At 39.7% G+C, this 18978-nt stretch overlaps 3 protein-coding genes across 3 annotated transcripts; all 3 read left to right on the forward strand.

Moving 5' to 3' along the window:
• The first annotated feature begins 11199 nt into the window (after positions 1 to 11199).
• LOC105232495 (uncharacterized) lies at positions 11200 to 15062 on the forward strand. Its single transcript, XM_049461833.1, has 6 exons — positions 11200 to 12511; positions 12596 to 12770; positions 13159 to 13443; positions 13535 to 13978; positions 14120 to 14272; positions 14551 to 15062. The coding sequence occupies exons 1-6, from the start codon at positions 12074 to 12076 to the stop codon at positions 14922 to 14924; spliced, it is 1869 nt and encodes a 622-aa protein (XP_049317790.1). The 5' UTR covers positions 11200 to 12073; the 3' UTR covers positions 14925 to 15062.
• Positions 15063 to 15243: 181 nt separating this feature from the next.
• On the forward strand, positions 15244 to 17799 carry LOC105232497 (UPF0692 protein CG33108). Its single transcript, XM_011214181.4, has 3 exons — positions 15244 to 15957; positions 17243 to 17339; positions 17419 to 17799. The coding sequence occupies exons 1-3, from the start codon at positions 15410 to 15412 to the stop codon at positions 17665 to 17667; spliced, it is 894 nt and encodes a 297-aa protein (XP_011212483.2). The 5' UTR covers positions 15244 to 15409; the 3' UTR covers positions 17668 to 17799.
• On the forward strand, positions 16001 to 17147 carry LOC105232496 (U6 snRNA-associated Sm-like protein LSm3). The gene is made up of 3 exons (XM_011214180.4): positions 16001 to 16432; positions 16493 to 16600; positions 16894 to 17147. Exons 1-3 carry the CDS (start codon positions 16412 to 16414, stop codon positions 17068 to 17070), a joined length of 306 nt encoding a protein of 101 aa, XP_011212482.1. The 5' UTR covers positions 16001 to 16411; the 3' UTR covers positions 17071 to 17147.
• Positions 17800 to 18978: the final 1179 nt, after the last annotated feature.

Here is an 18978-nt window from a genome sequence, read left to right on the forward strand (position 1 = left end):
AAATATATTAATAGAGTCAGTGAGAACAAGCTTAAGCTAGAGGCCATCTTTCAACTTTCGACAAAGAACTATGAAATAGGACAGCGGCTTTAAATAGTGTTTTCAAGGACATCCTCTGATTGCATTTCCGAGAAGTCCGGAAAAACCACTAACCTTAAAGCTGACTGTTTGGTAGCATTATCTGTGGCAAGGACTCCATTGTATGCCGTTCCCACGGCAGTCGCGTCTTCGTTACAAGAATGGAGCCCAATTTTTATCAGATCAGGGACTGTTATCTCGGCAGCATTCCTCCAAATTATTTCAGGAATTTTTTTACCGCTATAACCACAGTTATGTGATATTTTTATATATCAATTTTAAATGCCACAAATCGGGCAGGAGAAGGGTTGCTTTAGTATTTTTTACAAATATTAAACATGAAGATTTCAAGCAGCTTTAAAAGAGCTTTAAAAAAAGCAATAAAAAAGTAGCAGTATAGCTCCAAATGTTTAGCTTTCAAAACGAGCTTCAGTACACAAACTCCCCACACATTTGCCTACAGCTTTGGAAATTAAGTGAATGATTACCAAAATTTCGAATGAAAAGTGTTTAAGCAGCTGCACTGCCAGCCGAGCTAACCAGCAGAAATTGCAGAGAATGAAAGTACACATCGACTAAATCAATTGCAGTTAACGGAATTAGATCAGCAACCAATGTTGCCACAGTGGAGGAACTTTCAATAAAAAATTTCAGTTCTTCGGATCTTCGATAAGTTTTGGGTGCCACTATCAGTGTACGATTTGAGTTAAACTTAGGCGATAATGATTGCCGTAAACCTTCAATTCGTCTGCAAAGTTTTCATTAAGTATTTTTTGTAACAGAAGTTTTACCGCAGTGGCATCCCAGACACCGACACAAACGCAAGCCACAGCAACACTTAATAGTAATTGGCAGGCGGGTGGGCTGTTGATTGCTTAGTGGTTTGTATTACTGATGGAAATCAGTTATTTCTACTCATGCTGGCTGCTGAAAGATGAAAGAAATCCCTTTCATTGGTTCCTGATTGCACTCGGATTAGAGGCACAAATGTGCATATGTTGCATGTATGTAAATGTGTATATAGCAGGCGATTAATTCAGTCGGGTATTAGCAAAGTGCTTTTATCGCCCGCACATTTTCATAAATAGGATTGTGTTAGACCCCATAGGATCTAGGAGAACAAACGATTGTCAGTGAATGCAAACGAGCTTGTGTAAAGTCAAAGCTCTCGGAAACACAAATAAAGTAGTAATAAAGTTTAAAAAATAATGTTATTAACAAAAGCATTTAAAAAAGTTAAAGAAATTTCAATAGCTCAGATCTTTCGTCGTACTTACTGCCGCCTCGAGTAGTTTACAATCTCTGCTCACTCTTTCTCCGTCCACTTGATTCGTCCGCTGCCAGCAATCAAAGTGCTCCATGTGGTAATTGCATAAAGCATCGCACACAGCGCTTGTCCCTGAGGAGACCCCTTGATCTATTATTGGTAATACTTCCACTCTCTGCGCCATTATTAACATCACCTGGATTTATAACACATTCACAAAAGCATACAAATGCACATGTGTGGGCAGTTTCCCCACAAACTTAATCCAATTCATCTTTTCCACCATTTTTGCCTCGCCTTAATCACTCATTTCTTATGTACATGTGTACAACATACATATATACTTATACATGTATGTGTGTCGTGTGTATTTTGTAGTGTTTCTGCGAGTTTCGATATCTTTCGCTCGGCTGCTTCTTTTTGTTGTTATTTCACTACAGCAGAACGCTTGAGAGGTTATAAATAAGAAAATTTTCATGTTTTACGGTCGAACTGATACTGTTGATTCGCTGCCCCCGGTGAATCCTTTGCCAGCACATTTTCTGACGCCGCAGGCAATGCGGTTTAAGAACACAGGACGAAAGGATGAAATTGTCTACATTTTTCACACACACACATAACCACTTCCCGGTCGCCCACTGCAGCCATTGTTCGTTATTGTTGGCAAATATGCAATAAAGCATAAATATTGGTGAGTGCGGTGGGCGGTGGAGGGAGAAGTAAATGCAAGAAGTATTAAATGGAAAGTCTAAAAGAAACAGCAAAAGCTAGCGCAGAGCTATAGGCAAGTCAAGTATACGCACACACATGTACACATACACACACGGTGAGATTGCAGTCAAAGGAGAGAAAATTTCAATTAAACGCAGGTTGAGTGCATTGTGAAAATTTTTCAATAACCATTTTCATTTTCCTGCTCATCAACAAAACCTTAATGGCATCGACGACGTGCAACAAAAGCTCCCTGAAGCTGCTGTTAATGTTACAATTCTTTTGTTATCGCCCTTTAAACTCACCGGTTCTCTTGGCGCCAAGACGGATAGAAAGTCATAGAAAATGGAGGGGAATTAAAATGATGTGTGGTATTTTCTACTTGTCTTCTTTATTTCTCGTACAAAAGTGGCACCTAGAAGAACCTGTGATTCAGTTAAACCCCAAATGAGTGTAGACAACCGAGGTTCATTGTATCGCCTCCTATTCTTCTTCTTATTTCTTTATTAGCGTAGACCCCGTTTACGCGTTATAGCCGAGTTTACAACGCGCGCCAGTCATCCTTTTCACTGTTTGACGCCAATTCGAGATACCAAGTAGCCAGGTTCTTCTTCACCTGGTCTTTCCAACGGAGTGGAGATTTTTTTATTTCTCTGCTGCCCCCGGCGGATACTGCGTCAATTTTTTTCAAAGCTGGAGTGTTTTCATTCATTCCGAGTACATGATCTAGTCAGAGTAGCCGTTGTCTCTTCATTCGCTGAACTATGTCAATGTCGTCGCATATCTCATACAGCACATCGTTCCATCGACTGCAGTATTCGCCATTGCCAACACACAAAGGACCAAAAATCTTTCGAAAACTCGTAACATCGACTCATCAGATGTTGTGATCGTCCATGCCTCTGGACCATATTGTAAAATTAGGTCTTTGTTTGTGGAGAAAGGACTTTACTTCTCAATTGCCTACACCGTCCGAAATAGCACCTATTGGCAAGAGTTATTCTGCGTTGGATTTCGTGACTGACATTGTCGTTGGTGTTAATGCTGGCTCCAAGATAGACGAAATTATCGAGATAGACGAAAAATCAAAGTTATGACTGTCATCGCCAAGAGCCAAGTCGTGACGACTGTTTGTTTGATGACAGGAGATATTTCGTCTTGCCATCGTTCACTGCCAAACCCATTTTCTTCGCTTCTCTATCCAGTCTGGAAAAAGCAGAACTAACGGCGCGGTTGTTAAGGCCAATGATATCGATGCTTTCGGCATACGCCAGCAATTGTACACTTTTGTAGAAGATTAACCTCCTCTATACAGCACTGCAGCTCGAACTATTTTCTCTAGGAGTAGGTAGAAGAAGTCGCATGATAGGGAATTGGCTTGTCTGAAACCTCGTTTCATATCGAACGGCTCGGAGAGGTGTTTCCCGATCCTAACTGAGCTTTTGATATTGCCTAACAGCAGTTTACACAGTTTTGCGGTGACTCTTTTCGTGCTATGAAAAGCAGCTTTGAAATCGACGAAGAGGTGTTGTGAGTCGATTCTCTTTTCACGGGTCTTTTCCAAGATTTGGCGCATGGTGAATATCTGGTCAGTTGTTGATTTTCCAGGCCTGAAGCCACACTGATAACCTCCAATCAGTTTGTTGATGGTGGGCTTTAATCTTTCACTCGATAGAACCTTATTTTTAACTATAGCTAAATTGAACACCAAATATGGATATGTTTTTGACCACTAAACTCCAAAGCAAAAAGCGAGAAACTAAAAGCAGGTGTAGATGACCTGACCAAGGATGCATAAAAAGGGCGCACTATGAATCTCTCCACGTGTATAGCTAAATGGATAGTTCCTTGATGCTAATGCTCATTTTATGAGTAAGATATAATATATTATTATATAAACTTTAAGTTTGTCATTGGAATACTAACTTTGAGCTCTTCAGGTGCAAAGTGTTTCATCACAATTCATACTTGCAACAACGCCAGCTTTGACAGATCATTGACTTTTGGTTATCTGGTAACTGCAACCCAAATCCATATATTATCATAAACAAATTCCCGTCATCTTCCAGCTGATGGTCACTATGACTAGGGCATCCAATGAGTCTTTACGCGGCTCTCACGTGTGCTCGCGTACTATAGATACTCTTGGGAGTGTGTACACATGCATCAAACGCTGAAACATGGGTACTAATTAAATCAACCGCAAGGAGTAATGCGAAATTTGCTGAAATTCAAGCAAAATTCAGGCGCGGTTGCTGCAGCGTGCGAAAGCGCCACTTTTCACCACCATCCAGCATTCACCGAAAAATCAGGTAAAGCTGAACTACTCTGCTCATATGATGTTGCAGTTGCAAGTTGCGTACCCCGCAGGAAAACTCACTGCACCAAGCTCATCTAGCCCAATTCAATACTGCCGCTTTTCACATCTGCATCAGTCCTTGACGTTTTTCCGAAAGCGTCCACTGTTTCCTAAACACGAATTTTTAACTATTTAAAGCGAATTTTCGGTATATTTTCCATTTTGCTTTTATTTTCCATTTGTTTTTGGAATAATATTGCAGCGCTAGCGACAAGTAAGCCTTTGCGTTGGTTAATTCCGCCCTTCAGGATAAGGCTCTATACCTACAGTCTATGTGTGTATGTGTGCATGTGTGTTCATGCCTGCGTGCATTTATTAGCTACCGTTGCATGCAACACCGTGGTAATAAAATGTAGCGGCTTTTTTGTTTTTACTAGCAATCAGCGATGTATTGTCGCCATGTTCTATACACAGACAGGCACACACACACACACCTATTTATAAACAGCTACACACACATGGGCGTTTCAACGTGCGCTCGAGTGCCTTTGTTGATGTACAACTTAATTAAAGCACATTAATATGTTGCATAATGCGAGGCAATTTTGCGTTGCACGCGAGACAGCTGCCGTTATTGCCAGGCTGCTACTTCAAATAATGCAGCTCATTAGTCGGCCACAAAAATTGGAATTTCCAATTAGCTTTAAGGCGTCAAAACCTTTACCACAACTGCAGTTCTTCAGTAATTGTTGAAGAGTGCTTAAGGCCCTTTTTTATGCTTTTTTTATCAAATTGGAGGAAATCATTATTAGAGCAGCGATTTTATTATGTTAAGCCTGTAATAATGGGTGGTCCTAGTAGATGTACTTTTTTCTAAAGCCTTTTTTTGACAGATCACGCTTCGCTCAACTTATGGGCAACACGATCGACTTTCTGAACGCTATATTTGCAACACGATCAACCATCTTGAGACCCAGCATTCATTATTGGATAACATTCCACCGAATAGGTCACGTTCAACAGGTAGTGAAGAAAGTAAGTATAGCAACCGTAACTGAGAAGAAGGTTTCCCGTGGTTTTTAGGCCGGTGTAACCGACCGTTATCGCGCGATGATTACCGACTATTTGATGCCTAAAATTGAAGCTGGTGATCTTTTTGGCCGGTCGATTGGCCACCAAGATCATGTGATATAATACAGTTAGACTTTTTCCTGTGAGGATATGTAAAGCCTTAAGTCTATGCTGACAATCCCGCTTCGATTCAGGCCTTGGAACAAAATATCACGGGTGTCAGTCACCAGTTACAAGATGAAATGTTCGAACGAGTCTTGAAAATCGGATACAACGGATCATCTGAGACGAAGCCACGAACAATATTTCAAAAAGATAATCTTCAAAACATCAATGTCAAGGAATGATCTTTCGAATGATAATAAACATTTATCATCAAAGTTTCTGTGTTTTTCTTTAAAAAAGTACGGAACATAGAAATGGATTACCCATTAATTCCACAGAGATGAGAACTAGGTAAAGGCCTGGGCCGGTTTTGAATAATTGACACTATATATTTGTGATTGCCTGGCTTTCAAGCCGCGGCAAGAGGACTTAGGGGGATATGTTATGAACCAAATTGGGTCGAATAGTTTTCAAGGCATCAAGCTTCTCGTAAAAGTACTCCCTTTGTTCAATTTATGCATTGAGCCTTATCATAGCCTTCTGTAATGGAACATTTGGATATATGGCTTCCCCTATATCTGATTTAAATGTTACAAATAACCGTTAAGTGAACTAAATTCGCCTGCACTGTGAAATATACTTTAAATTTTGTCGAAGTCTAGAAGTGTCTCACATCAGCTTCGCTACAATTTTATGCCGTGCTACTTTTTAACTGTCAACCTCGTCAAAATGGGTAAAGTTTTTGATGCTGCGGTGAGTAACTCGGTTGTACGGTCCATTAAAAGCAAATGTCAGTATAAAATCTTCAGTAAAAAATGGCATATTGTAATTCAATGAAAGCCAAGTAATAGTGTTTTAATAGATTTTCATGGCATAAGGGTAAAAAGTGTTCAATGAAATTCGAGCGAAGTGGCCATCCACTGAAACACTGCGAAACTGTCCGTCTTCCATTGCGAAAAAAGAGGAATTTTGATTTTTACAAGGTACATTACAACGAGGACACCCTCCGCGCACTATGCAGATTAAAATGCACAGTCGCCCGCGAACACCCCCAACAACGGTTGAACACACACATCCTGGTGCAACAGTAATGGCGCATAACGGCAAACTTGTCTTAATTAGTTTATTTAACCCCACGTCATCTACTCGCTGCTGGCCGCCCGCCGCTCGCTACTCTTTTGCGTCACAAGCCCGCCAACGCGTTGTTGTTGTCGCACCAGAAGCCAACTGCCAGTTGTTGTTGTTGCAGCAGCTGAGCCACATGCGCGCACTTCCGCCAACATTGCATGCCACGGCAGCTGCAGTAGCCCCCCCTCCGCCCACGCCAACGGCCATGCCGCGCGGAACGACCCAGGCGATGTCACTTATAGTTTGGCAGAATTTATGAGTCGTCTTCGGGCGAAGCGAAATGATTATAGAATAAAATGAAAACGCCAGTGTCCAACTTTTCCAGCGCCGCGCCCTGGCTACGCAGGACTTTCATACGGAGTTCAAGCTTCTTTGAATGGAATAAGTGCGCGAGCGAAGGTGGGGAGGCGGGGAGGTGGCGAGACAAATGCGAATGTTCGGGCAATGTGACAGCGTAAAGTTTGCAGCTGCAAAAGAGCAGTGATGCGACGACGGAAATAGTTTGCTGCATTCAACATTTTGTTTTGCGCTTAAGTGAATGTCATCAGCAAAGTGAGCAACAGCTCTTGGCTCGGCAACAAAGCGACGTGGCGCAACGGCTGCAACAACAATGCTGCGATGATTATTATTAAATGACCAGCGTCATTGCGTTGCTCGGTACATTCGCATCAACAACAATGTCGTCGGCAATAACAGCCAGCAAATGCAAAAGTTAGACACATTTGCTTCCTAATACAATTTTTCACAACACAACGAAGTAGCAGAGCAGGCAAGAAGACGCGAGGACGACGAGAGACAACAGCATAATGAAATATGAGTGCTTGTATACAAATTACAAAAGTTGTCCTACGAATAGAGCGTCTACACTCTGTTGTTGTTGTTAAATTGTTGCATGGAGAAAACTTCTGAGAAAATAAAATGAAAATCGCAAAAATCTGGTGACTGGTTGAAAAAAGCTCCGCTGTCAAAACAAACGCCTATTTTCTTCTAGGTGAAAGCGTTTACAGTTTTTTTCCGAAATGCAAAAGATTGCGCCCTAGACCATTGCTTAGCCGTTCCATGCCAGAATACAGCGTTCAACATTTCGTTTCAGGACGCTATATTTTTCGCTAACCAAACGTTGCGTATACGCCCTGTGGCCGAAGTATGAAAACAGGATTTTGTTACCGGCTGCACACCTAGCTTTGAATAGTACTGAGAATATTAGTGTCAAATATTATGAAACCTTAACTCGTGTAGTTAATCACACCTCCCAATATGCTCCTTTGTTAGACAAGTTTTAACTGCCAGAAAGACGAAAAGCCACACCCGCTTCAATTGCTGGCATTGGCATGCACTCTCAGCTGAAATAAAGACAAGAAACAAGTTAAAACAAAATAAATATGTCATAAATATGTCGTGAGCGTTCAAGTAAAACACGAAACTTTCGCAGCAATGACTGCAAATCACACACAACAAATCCATAACAAAATGTGAATGGCAGAGAACGTGATTCGCCGTCGCTTATTTATTTATATTTTCATTTTTGTTTTTATAATCTCTTCAATGTTTATCGCACATTTTATCTTTTCAAAATTATTATTGTTTAAAACAAGGGAAAGTTCGAAGTTGCTGAGTGTCAACGTGAGCGATTCCATGGTCTCCATCCGCTTAGAGGAGATCGATCAAAAGTTGGCAAGTGGGCACATGGAGAAAGAAGTAAAGCAAACTATTCAAACTTTTATTGTTTCAATCGATAAACCGTTATGCCACACAAACAATCATATATTTTCAGAGGAAAAGTTATATAATTCATTGGTAGATAGTGACGCTGCAACTACAGTTATCCAACTTTTAACGGTTAGTCATGAAATCAGAAAGATGTGTAGCAATATTCTAACCAAGGGCAGTTGCTGTTGGTTGGAAATGTTGAAGAACAAACAAGAATACCTGGATTTAAAATGCTTGATCTCACAATTAAAGTGAGAAATATTGAGGAACATCCGGAAATTCTACCTCTTGGAGATAAGTGAGACTTACCAAGCTACATAATATCAAATATATAGCTTATTATCTAGGAAGAATGTAGTCTGAGTTAATTTATGATACCGTCGGCTAGTCCCTAAACATGTAACATCCTCTTTCAGTCCGCTCCGCCCGTGAGAAGTATGTCACTACTAGCGTATGAATGCCTGAAAAGTTTAACTTAGCTTTAGATTTCTTTTCTGTCTCAGAAGCTATTGAGTTGACAAAAATTATTCCATGATCGATGAAGAGCCTTTGCTGCTTTATCTATGCGGCCAATGATCGGCGAGACTACGTTTTAACACATGAAAAATAATATGAATCAAATTGTAACTGCACCGCCCTCACTCAAACATCAGAAAATATCCCTCAAGTAATTTCGGCTTGAGTTTTTATTGAAAACCCATTTAATCCTTCGAACTATCCGATTTGAGTTTGCTTTAGGCGGAATACGAAACAATGGCGTCTTGTGACTTCATTTGTTGATTGAAATTGATTTCATTTGATAATATCCAGTCTCACACATTTCTATGTATGAACATATATCAGAGTTGCAAGTAATGGTTAAAAAATATAAAATCTAAAAAATAAAATATAAAATCATAAAACGTTTGAATTATATTTTTATTTTGTAAATAAATTTTATAAAATTTAAAAAATAATTTGTTTGAGAATTAGCCTTTTTGTCCGTTTACAAACACGAAACATTACTTTCATTTTGAACTTGAAACATAATTGAAGAGAGGATGATGAGTTGATACGGGTACATCAGTTTGGCTTTCGAAAAAACACTCGACTATTGACCAAGTACATAGAATAATCATTGAAAGTCCCTTTGAAAAAAAAAAGTTTTCTCGGAATCTTCCTCGACGTTTCTAAAACTTTTGATATAGTTTGTCATAATGGACTCTTAAACAAAACTAAGATGCTTCTACCAAAAGAATATTACAATATATGATTTTAAGATATTGTAATATTCTTTTGGTTTCTTCGGATCGATAACAAAATTCTTGTTTACAAGCAGGTGTTCAAACCAGTTTGGAATTATAGGATACAACTTTGGAGCTGCTCAAGCCCTAGCACTGTCGCACAAATCCAGCGATTCCAAAACAAAATTTTAGGATGCGTCTTGATATGTTCGCAGACGCGATCTTGAACGCGATGTCAGAATTAACTCAGTTGCCGCATCAATCAACAAATATGCAAAGTCTCATAAGACTTTCTGACCATGTGAACACTGAAGCCAGAGCTCTTATCGCTCAAAGTAAATGGAATGAAAGGCTTAATCGCAAAAAACCGTAACCGTGTCACCTTATACAGTAGCCAGACTCTCTGCAATTTATACGCAGGGCACCATTAATGTTGTAACGGGTTTTTCAATAAGAACGCTACAAAAGTTGCTTTGAAATAAGACAAAAACGTATGAAGTTTATCAATCGTCACTGGCTTTTTGGCATAGACCATAGACTTGACAGAGCCCCACAGAAATAGTCTAATGGCGTCAAATCACACGACCGAGGCGGCCAATTAACTGGGCCATTTCGTGAGGTAACACGTTCACCATACTTGGTTTTCAATAAATCGATTGTGACATTCGCTGTGTGGCTTGCGGCGCCGTCCTGTTAGAACCAAAATATCTTGTTAGGGCCAAGAATATTCGGTTATCATTGAGCGGTAGCGATTACCATTCACAGTAATGTGCCGGTATTGATCATGATGGAAGCAGTACGGTCCAATGACCACACCAAATGTAATTTTTTCGGGATGCAATGGTGATTCATGGAGTACGTGTGGTTTGCTGCCTGACCAATAACGCATATTTTGCTTATTGACAAAGCCATTCAGCCAGAAATAAGCTTCATCGCTGAAGATGATTTTTCAATGAAAATACAGAACATTAATTTTAAGTTGTTCAATTCCCAATTCACAAACATACGACGATTCCGGTAGCCAAGCGGCTTTTTGATCCTGTAAGGATGTAGGCCACGATCTTTTTCGCAAAATTCCCCACAACTACATCAGAGAGATTCCCAACGCTTGAAACGTGTGCAAGTCTGATTTGAGTCTTTCTCAATTGATGCGCTAGCAGTAGCAATATTCTAGACTCTAAGGGCACTTCTTTGTCTCACTGGCACGGGAACATTTTGTACTGTGCCTGTGGATTCAAATATGTTCACTTGACGCTCAATTGTTGATCTGACAGGACGATGGTGCCCAGAAATTGGAGAAAGCGTTCTAAAAATTCAAGCCACTGACTCCTGAATTTTGGTAGTAAATTTTAATAATTTCAACTCGTTGTTGGATCACATATCTTTCTATGATGAAAGGTTTGCCCTTAGAAAAAAGAAAGAAGAAGAATAAAAACGCATTTCAACAAGTCAGGAATTGTCAAAATCGCTTTAGTCGTTCATGAGTTTTGAATAGTTTGTTTTATTCATACAAAGATAAATATTGGAGCACACTTCTGGAACTAGCTGATAACCATTCGACTACCCAAATGTCAGTGACTTTGCCAGCTCTAATTCGTTCGCAGCAGTTGAAACGATTTGTGCAAATTTCTCCACAAACTTATCAAGTGGACCAAATCGTGTGCAGATAAGAGTTTTATGAATGAATAACTCGCTGAAGATGCATTGGGAACATCAAGCGAGCATTTTCAGCGATAAATAACGCCACTAAACGGCACCCGCCGTCAGCCGCGCCAGCCAACATCTTGCGGCGCAAAAATGTCAAAAAAATCACGTAGCCACCGACAACATCGCCGCCAAGCACCGCAGCGATAAAGCACCAACGCGACAACGCCAAAGCAAAGCGAAATGCGAAATGGCGCATTTGTGCGCAGCAGACAAGAAAATATGGAATCAACACAATTATCGCCACAACACCTGACCCAGCAAAATACATAAGTAGCATTTACGATGCGGTTGGCGCTATGCATGCACACGGCGACGCAATTGCATGCGAGCGAGCAGCACAAGTTTGGAAAATTAATGGCCGCTGGCTGTGCGCGAGCACCTTCTGCAGAAATGCGAGACCGAAAAGAATTGCACGCACCCGCCATAGCAGCTGGTTTGTGACTCTCGGGTCGCTGGAGGGGTGCGACGCGGCACAATCTCAGCACGTGAAAATTTGATATGAAAAGTTCAAGCGACAGTTGGGAACGTGCGATACAGCTGGCTACCTCATTGTGGCTGCGGAGTGCATATAAAACCATTACGGTCGCAGCATCTGACGATTAGTCAAGGCGAAACCTAAAGCCATTGCAGCACAGACGTGCAACGCCAAACCATTGAATTCTAACCGCTGCCATACGCGGTTTTATATTTGTCGCCACACGCTCGATACTGTTACAACACATAACACAGTTACAGCACTGCTTTAGCGCTCCAACATAATACCCAGAGGAGACAATGCTGGCATCGCATGGCTTACTACACGTGCCCCCAGGCCAACGCGTCGCCTACGCCGCAATTCACTTTTGGCTACTGCTCACCCAACTGATGAGTGCGGCCACGGTCAGCAGCAGCAGAGCCTCAGCATCCAGCGAGCAGTCGCCGCTTCAAGCACCACCTCCACCGCCAGCATTGATGGACACAGCGTTGACAAACTGCGGCGACGAAGACAACCCTAAATGGCGGCCCGTTTGTGCCACGGCGAACGGTGTGGACTATGTGCTCTTTGGCAGTGAATGTTTGCTGAGGCAAGCCAACCGTGAGCGCCACCACTCGGACGCAGGGGATGCGAGCCCCGGTGAGTTCCACCCACCTGTGCAACACGAACTTTATGTGCCACTGTGTCGCGCGATTAATGTACTAGTTTCCGAAATTGCTTGCATTGTAGTCACTTCTGTACTTTTTCTTTTTTTTCTCGTTTTCTCATTTTCCGTTCAGTCTAAATATTTCAATTTTTGTTGTACTTTTAATTTTTAATATTTTATGCGAAAAGTTTTTAGGGAAATTGCGTTGGGATTCTGCCGGCCGAGTTGCGGCCTTATAATTTGCGAAGGCAACGAGCAGGCGATTTGTGCCCGAAATGTAAACAGTGGCGAAGTTCGGCGCTTTGGTGGACTCTGTGACATGGCGCGCGATGTATGCGTCAACGACAATGGTGAGCTCCTATTTGTCTTTAAGAGTTTAACTAGGCAATTGTGCAGCAGAACTGTACAATCTCTATATATATTATATACAAGTGGTTACAAAATCCATGGACGGAGCGCGGACGCAGGTCCTTGTATGACTAGTATGCTTTCTCTTATCTACATAGTACCGCTTATTCTTTTTTATTGGGCACAAAGCCCTTAAAGGGTTCAAGTCTGCGCTCGATTGACGATACAAAATCGCGTCGGGTTAAACGCAGAATAAATTATACTTTTTCACAGTCGCAATCAAACCGATCCATAACTTAGGGTAATTGTAAAGTACCTATTTGGGTTTGACTCCATTTGTATGAACTCGGGAATCTCTAAACAAAATTTCGAAATTTTTCCATATTTCAGATTGGCAATTGATCTCCGATGATGCTTGTGTCCAGTCGCTGAGGAGTCCAGCCCCTACTTTGCCAGCTCCAACCACCGAAGCTACTCCGCTCAAAGCATCTAAAGGAAAGTCCTTTACTAAAATGAAAAAAATAAAACACGGACAAGATGTTAGAGAAGGGAAGATGAGCAAGTCCATACCATGCCCCAAGGTATTTAACCCGGTCTGCGCTGAACTCTTTGGCGTCAAGGCGACATTTATCAACGAATGTCTTGTGAATGCCGAGAACGTAAGATTTAACAAAGGTATGAAGAAGACACATACACACACAAAATAAGTACTAAGTATACCGGCCTAGAGTAGCTGACGACTAAAATCCGTTAATCCTTTTCACAGACTGGAAAATTTTCTCGGAGGGCGTTTGCGCAGAAGACTATGCGAGTTCCGAAACACACAAAAATGCGATTAGCAAGCGCAGCACGGTGGGCAGTGCGACTGTTACATTCCAACTGAACGCACCCGAGCCGCAATTGAACAGTGATGTCATATGGACACCAAATATCGAAAACACCAACTATATGAATGAGGATGTTTTCAGCTCACATGGAGGACAAATGAGAAGCATGTTGCAGTACAACCAGCCTTTCGGGGGGCGGCATAGCGAACAGTCGTCCTTGGACGCAACGCCACACAATATACGCATCCTGCCAGTGGTGAATGATCGTGTGTCGGTCTGTAAATTTGGCGCTGGTCCCGTTTGTGGGAGTTCATCGCAGAACTCGCTGCATAAGTTTGACAATATATGCGAGCTTTTACTGAGAAATATCATTTTAAATGAATGTGAGTATTGAGTGATATTTGCTCTGATACAAAAAGAATGCAGGGCTGGGCAGTAGATTCTTCAGTGAAGCATTTCTTTTTTCCTACGGACGAAATACCGTAACTAATTTAACGACTTTGTTTTTAATATTCGTTCAACAGCTTGGGTTGTGGTTAACGAGGGCAAATGCCGTAGATGTGTCTTGAATTGTACTACAGACTATGATCCCATATGTATCTCACGCAATGGTGTTAATTACACCATAATCAACCAATGCCATCTGGATCACGCTATTTGTCGAAATAATTACAACAGTGAGTATTATATTGCAAACAATAAAAATAACGAAATCGATTTTATGGAATCAATAGGTTAATTGAGTCAGAGGGTTCCAAAATTCAAAATTTAAACTCTATTTTATGTATATTTGTCTTTTCATTCACTGACCCTTCACTTGATACTAAACTTAACAGGCTGACCTTCAAGCTCACCGATTCGTTGTGTACTACCATTTCGTTTACACTCAAATTGATTCACATATGTACATATGTATGTATGCAAATATCTAACTACGAGTTTTATCATTTTGTAGACTGGAAGATACTAGGCAAAGGAGAGTGCAAAAATGTCTTAAAAAATATTCAATCGGGCCAAGATAATTACATCAAAGTAACCGCAGTGAATCAAAATGAAGACTACTTTCCTAGGCACACACGGAAAATTCTCGAATTCTTATCAGTAAAAGCAGCGGAAAGTCAGAAAAACGAAAGCCTACCCGGCGTTCCTGACCAAACGCCTTCACTAGAGGTTTTCTCTGTGGAATCCCATAGCTCCAGCTCCAGCGAACTTTTACTTCCCAACACTACATCACGGCCCAGCGAGAACACCACACTTAAGACTCATATAATGAATTTATGGCGGAGCTCGAAAAGAAAATCGCCCTCCTCTAGAAGAAAGAGAAATTAGTAATAAGTTTAATTGCAGAACAGCCAACTAGTTTTATAATTCAAATTCAGCAACCAAATAATTTATTGTTTATAAGTTTTGTATTTTTTTAGAAACATAAATAAAAAGTTTAAAATTCAAATAATAAAAGCGTTTCACATTTCTTTCTTGTTACAATTCGCTCCGTTAGTTCTGTATTATTTGTTCCACCTCACAGGTGGCGCACTGAATTTTTGTCATTTCTTTCACCCTAAATTCGTAAATATTTACGAAATTCTCACACAGAAATAATTGAACAAAAATCGTTTTGCTTGCGTGTTGTTATGGACGTTCTCTGATTGATCCGACACGAATGTAGGCCGTGGGAAAAGTGAGTAACCGCTAGAGCGTGAACGAACAAATATGAGGTAGTGCTAAAAATACGGTGCATAAATACACAACTGCGCGTTTATGTTTGTGTGTAAGGTCATCGCTATTATATAATCACTAGAAAACAGAAAAGCCTAATGTCGAAAACCTTGCCTGCCACGCCATCGCCACCAGCTCTACATCCGTCAAACATTGCCAAGAAATATCTGCCGCCGCCCAAACAACAACAACTGCCAACATGTATCTGGGCACTGGAATATCCCGAGTTACAAAAAGCGTGTTTCCTGGCACGGGTATGTGAGGACAGTGCTCCGCAACATTGTCAGCTTCACAAAGTGACCACTATTCTACAAGAAGGGCCCACCTGTGGTCTAACTGCGTTGAGCATGCTTTTGAATGGCGCACCAAACCCTAGCGAACTTTTACAGATTGCTAGGAATCTTCACTATACAAACAATGGCGAAATGTTCAGTGCACAAAATTTATTTCAACTTATACGTGATACTCTAAAATCGGCAAATACTTCTATAGCCGAAGTGATAAAAACAACAAAAGCCACAACGAATGATATGTCGGCCAATGAACGCCACACGAGGGCGATAGCGCATTGCGAGTTACACCAAGGCCCACTTGACTGTGTCAAGGTCAGATCAGCATTGCAGGCGGGTGCTTGCATTTTTGTACCGTATCCTTTACATAAGAGTCTTAAAATGTACACATTCTAAATGTGGAATGTGTTCGAGTATGAACGATGTGTCGTGCGCGTACGGATTAATGACCTTTTTCAAAAAAACAAAATATATATATATATAGATATTTAACATATTGATCGTTCAAATGTGTTTTGGTAAAATAAAACTGCGAATTATCCCTAGTTGATACCGGAATGTTTTCGCTAAATAAATTCAACCGATGCATTTGACCGATCAGCTTTTATTAAACAGCTGATTTGTGTCAACTTCTGACAGTTGAATTGACATTCCAAAAGGTCCATTTGACGCATAGATAAATTTATATATAATTTATTCTTGATTTGACATTTGCGCGTTTCTTAAGTTGCTTTATTTGGTGTGCTTACATTTTATTTAGTTCAAATTTAATCTACAATACTTTAATTCTTTAAAAGTAACATTTATAAAATGGCAACCGAAGAGGAGCAAGTAAGTCATTAAAGATTATTTCATTTCACATTTCGCTTACTTTCTTGTGTCGCCCATCAGATTCAGGTGTTGCCGGTCAAGGAGCCGCTCGACTTGATTAGACTGAGCTTGGATGAAAAAGTGTACGTAAAGATGCGAAATGAACGCGAATTACGAGGACGTCTTCATGTAAGTAGAAGTAAAAACCATAGTCACAAGTATAAATATTCCAAAAAGACCCACACGAGCTAAGTGCCGAAACCGATTTGCCAGAAGCTCAGAAACAAGCATCTAAATACACAAGTGAAGCAATATTTATATTTAAACAGTTTAAATTATAAATAAAATGTAGAAACTTCGTTTATGTCAATTATTGCCTGATTTGTAAAAAGCTAGGTAATCTGGAAATGTAGATGGGCATAGTGTTCGGCTTTGCAATTCAAAACTATATTTTAATATAACAACTATCTTGTATTTTGTAGGCGTTTGATCAACATTTGAACATGGTGTTAGGCGACGCTGAAGAAACAGTAACTACTGTAGAAATTGATGAAGAGACTTATGAAGAAGTATATAAAACCACAAAACGAACTATTCCAATGCTTTTTGTGCGAGGAGATGGTGTGATATTGGTATCACCTCCCATGAGAGTAGGCTAAAGCAAATGTTTAAAGCGTAGAATGTAATGGTATAATTAAATAAAGTAAATATGTGCTTAACAGTCAACAATTACAAATGTATTTTATTCATTATTTCTATATTGACAAAAATCAGCAAAATAATGTTTTCCTTAACACACGATAATATGCTTTAACAAATATATATATATAGATACGATCCTGACTACAACCATTCGCCTTGCCTAAAATACGGGCACAAAGCTCATTGGGCACTTATCATCGGGTACTTGATAAACGATAAAAAAGAGGTTTGTGTAACATAAATTGTTACTGCACATACTATATTTACGACCATATATGAATTGTATATATTTTTGAAAATTTCAGTTCTTTGTCTTGGCGCGTCACGGAAAAGCGAAAAATCTGGCTGTGTGGTCAATGAGCGCTCTAAGCGACAGTAACGCCAACCTTGTAGAGTTCGAACAGCCGAAAGGTTATCCCGATTGTGATTTTCTGCTACCACCCGGTGGTATTGGCGGTGATTTAGGTTTAAGAGAGCGTGCCATTATTGTAAACATGTTGCCGCAAGAAAATTTATTTATCTATTCGAGAAAAGGAAGGAGTTCCAAACCTTAGCCGGTCCTCCGGTTATACTCTGGAATATTTAGATTAAATTTCTACAAACTGCCATGTTATTTTCAAAAAACAAAATGTAACCAATCTGAAAGGAATATAAATACAAATTGCAAACTATTAGCAGCATTAAAACACGGATTTTATTTGGAACTCTTAAATATTGATATATGTATGTATTTATTTAGTTTTGTTTATTATTATTATTTTTTTTCTTTGTTTTTGTCAATAAACACACTTAGTAACTATTAAAGTTTTACAGCTTTTCAACTTTAATACATTTTATAACTTTACGCATTTCCAAAAAAAGGCTTGTCAGCACTTCACTACGTATAAGAATAAAAACATTCAGTTAAATATTGCATATATGTATGTACTTATATTATGTAAGTATATGTAGTTTATTTTGCTACAATTAATTCCCACGAAATTCAGTCAATCACAATATTATAACTTTCACCTAAATTATACATATGTTCGTACTTTTAATAAAATGATCTTTTTAAGCATTTCTTGGTACATGCACATATTTATTTAGCGAGAAAAGTTAATTATACCTATTTGTGAAGATAAATCATTATTACACAATTTTCACGGTCAATTGTTCGGAATTGCTTTAAACTGCAATTTTCGATACAAAATTATTTCAAAATAAAAATATTTTATCAACACACCCTTGTCCGCATTTCGCCGTTACAGTTACACACACAACTTTATTTGTTTGCACAGAGACGATATGTAATTTATTGTTTATTCAAAAGAGAAATAAACCTATAGACAAGACAGCTGAAGCAAATGATATTAATATATTCATAAGCAAACATTTATAAAGAATCGGCGCTTAAATCTGATTTAGGTTGAAGCCACTGCGACTTGTAAAATTTTTAACTCGATTTCAGAGGAAGTATTTTCAGGTTGGAAAAACTATCAGCAATTTAATCCTGTTACATTCGCTGTGATCAGAATTGGAATCGAAGTCCAGTATTTAACCACTTAAAATAAAAGGCTAATGCAAAGTTAGTATATGTATGCTCTGTAATTCCTTTCACATACAGATGTGAAACAATACGATCTCACTGACTACTTAATATATTGAAGTTTCCAGTTAAGAACGGAGACAGTTGTACTTGCCTCCCATTTATGGGATGAATACGTACATTAATTTAGCACCTATATGTCGCTTATAATGTCATGGTTGACATCTTGAGGCTTTTATTTTTATTTCTTCTCTATAGTAGCTATTCAAGCGAAGACACGCTGGCAATGCAATGCTAACAATGATGCTGCAACACATATATACTTGATCACTTGCCA

Source organism: Bactrocera dorsalis, unplaced genomic scaffold (assembly GCF_023373825.1).
Source record: "Bactrocera dorsalis isolate Fly_Bdor unplaced genomic scaffold, ASM2337382v1 BdCtg142, whole genome shotgun sequence".
Classification (NCBI taxonomy): domain Eukaryota; kingdom Metazoa; phylum Arthropoda; class Insecta; order Diptera; family Tephritidae; genus Bactrocera; species Bactrocera dorsalis.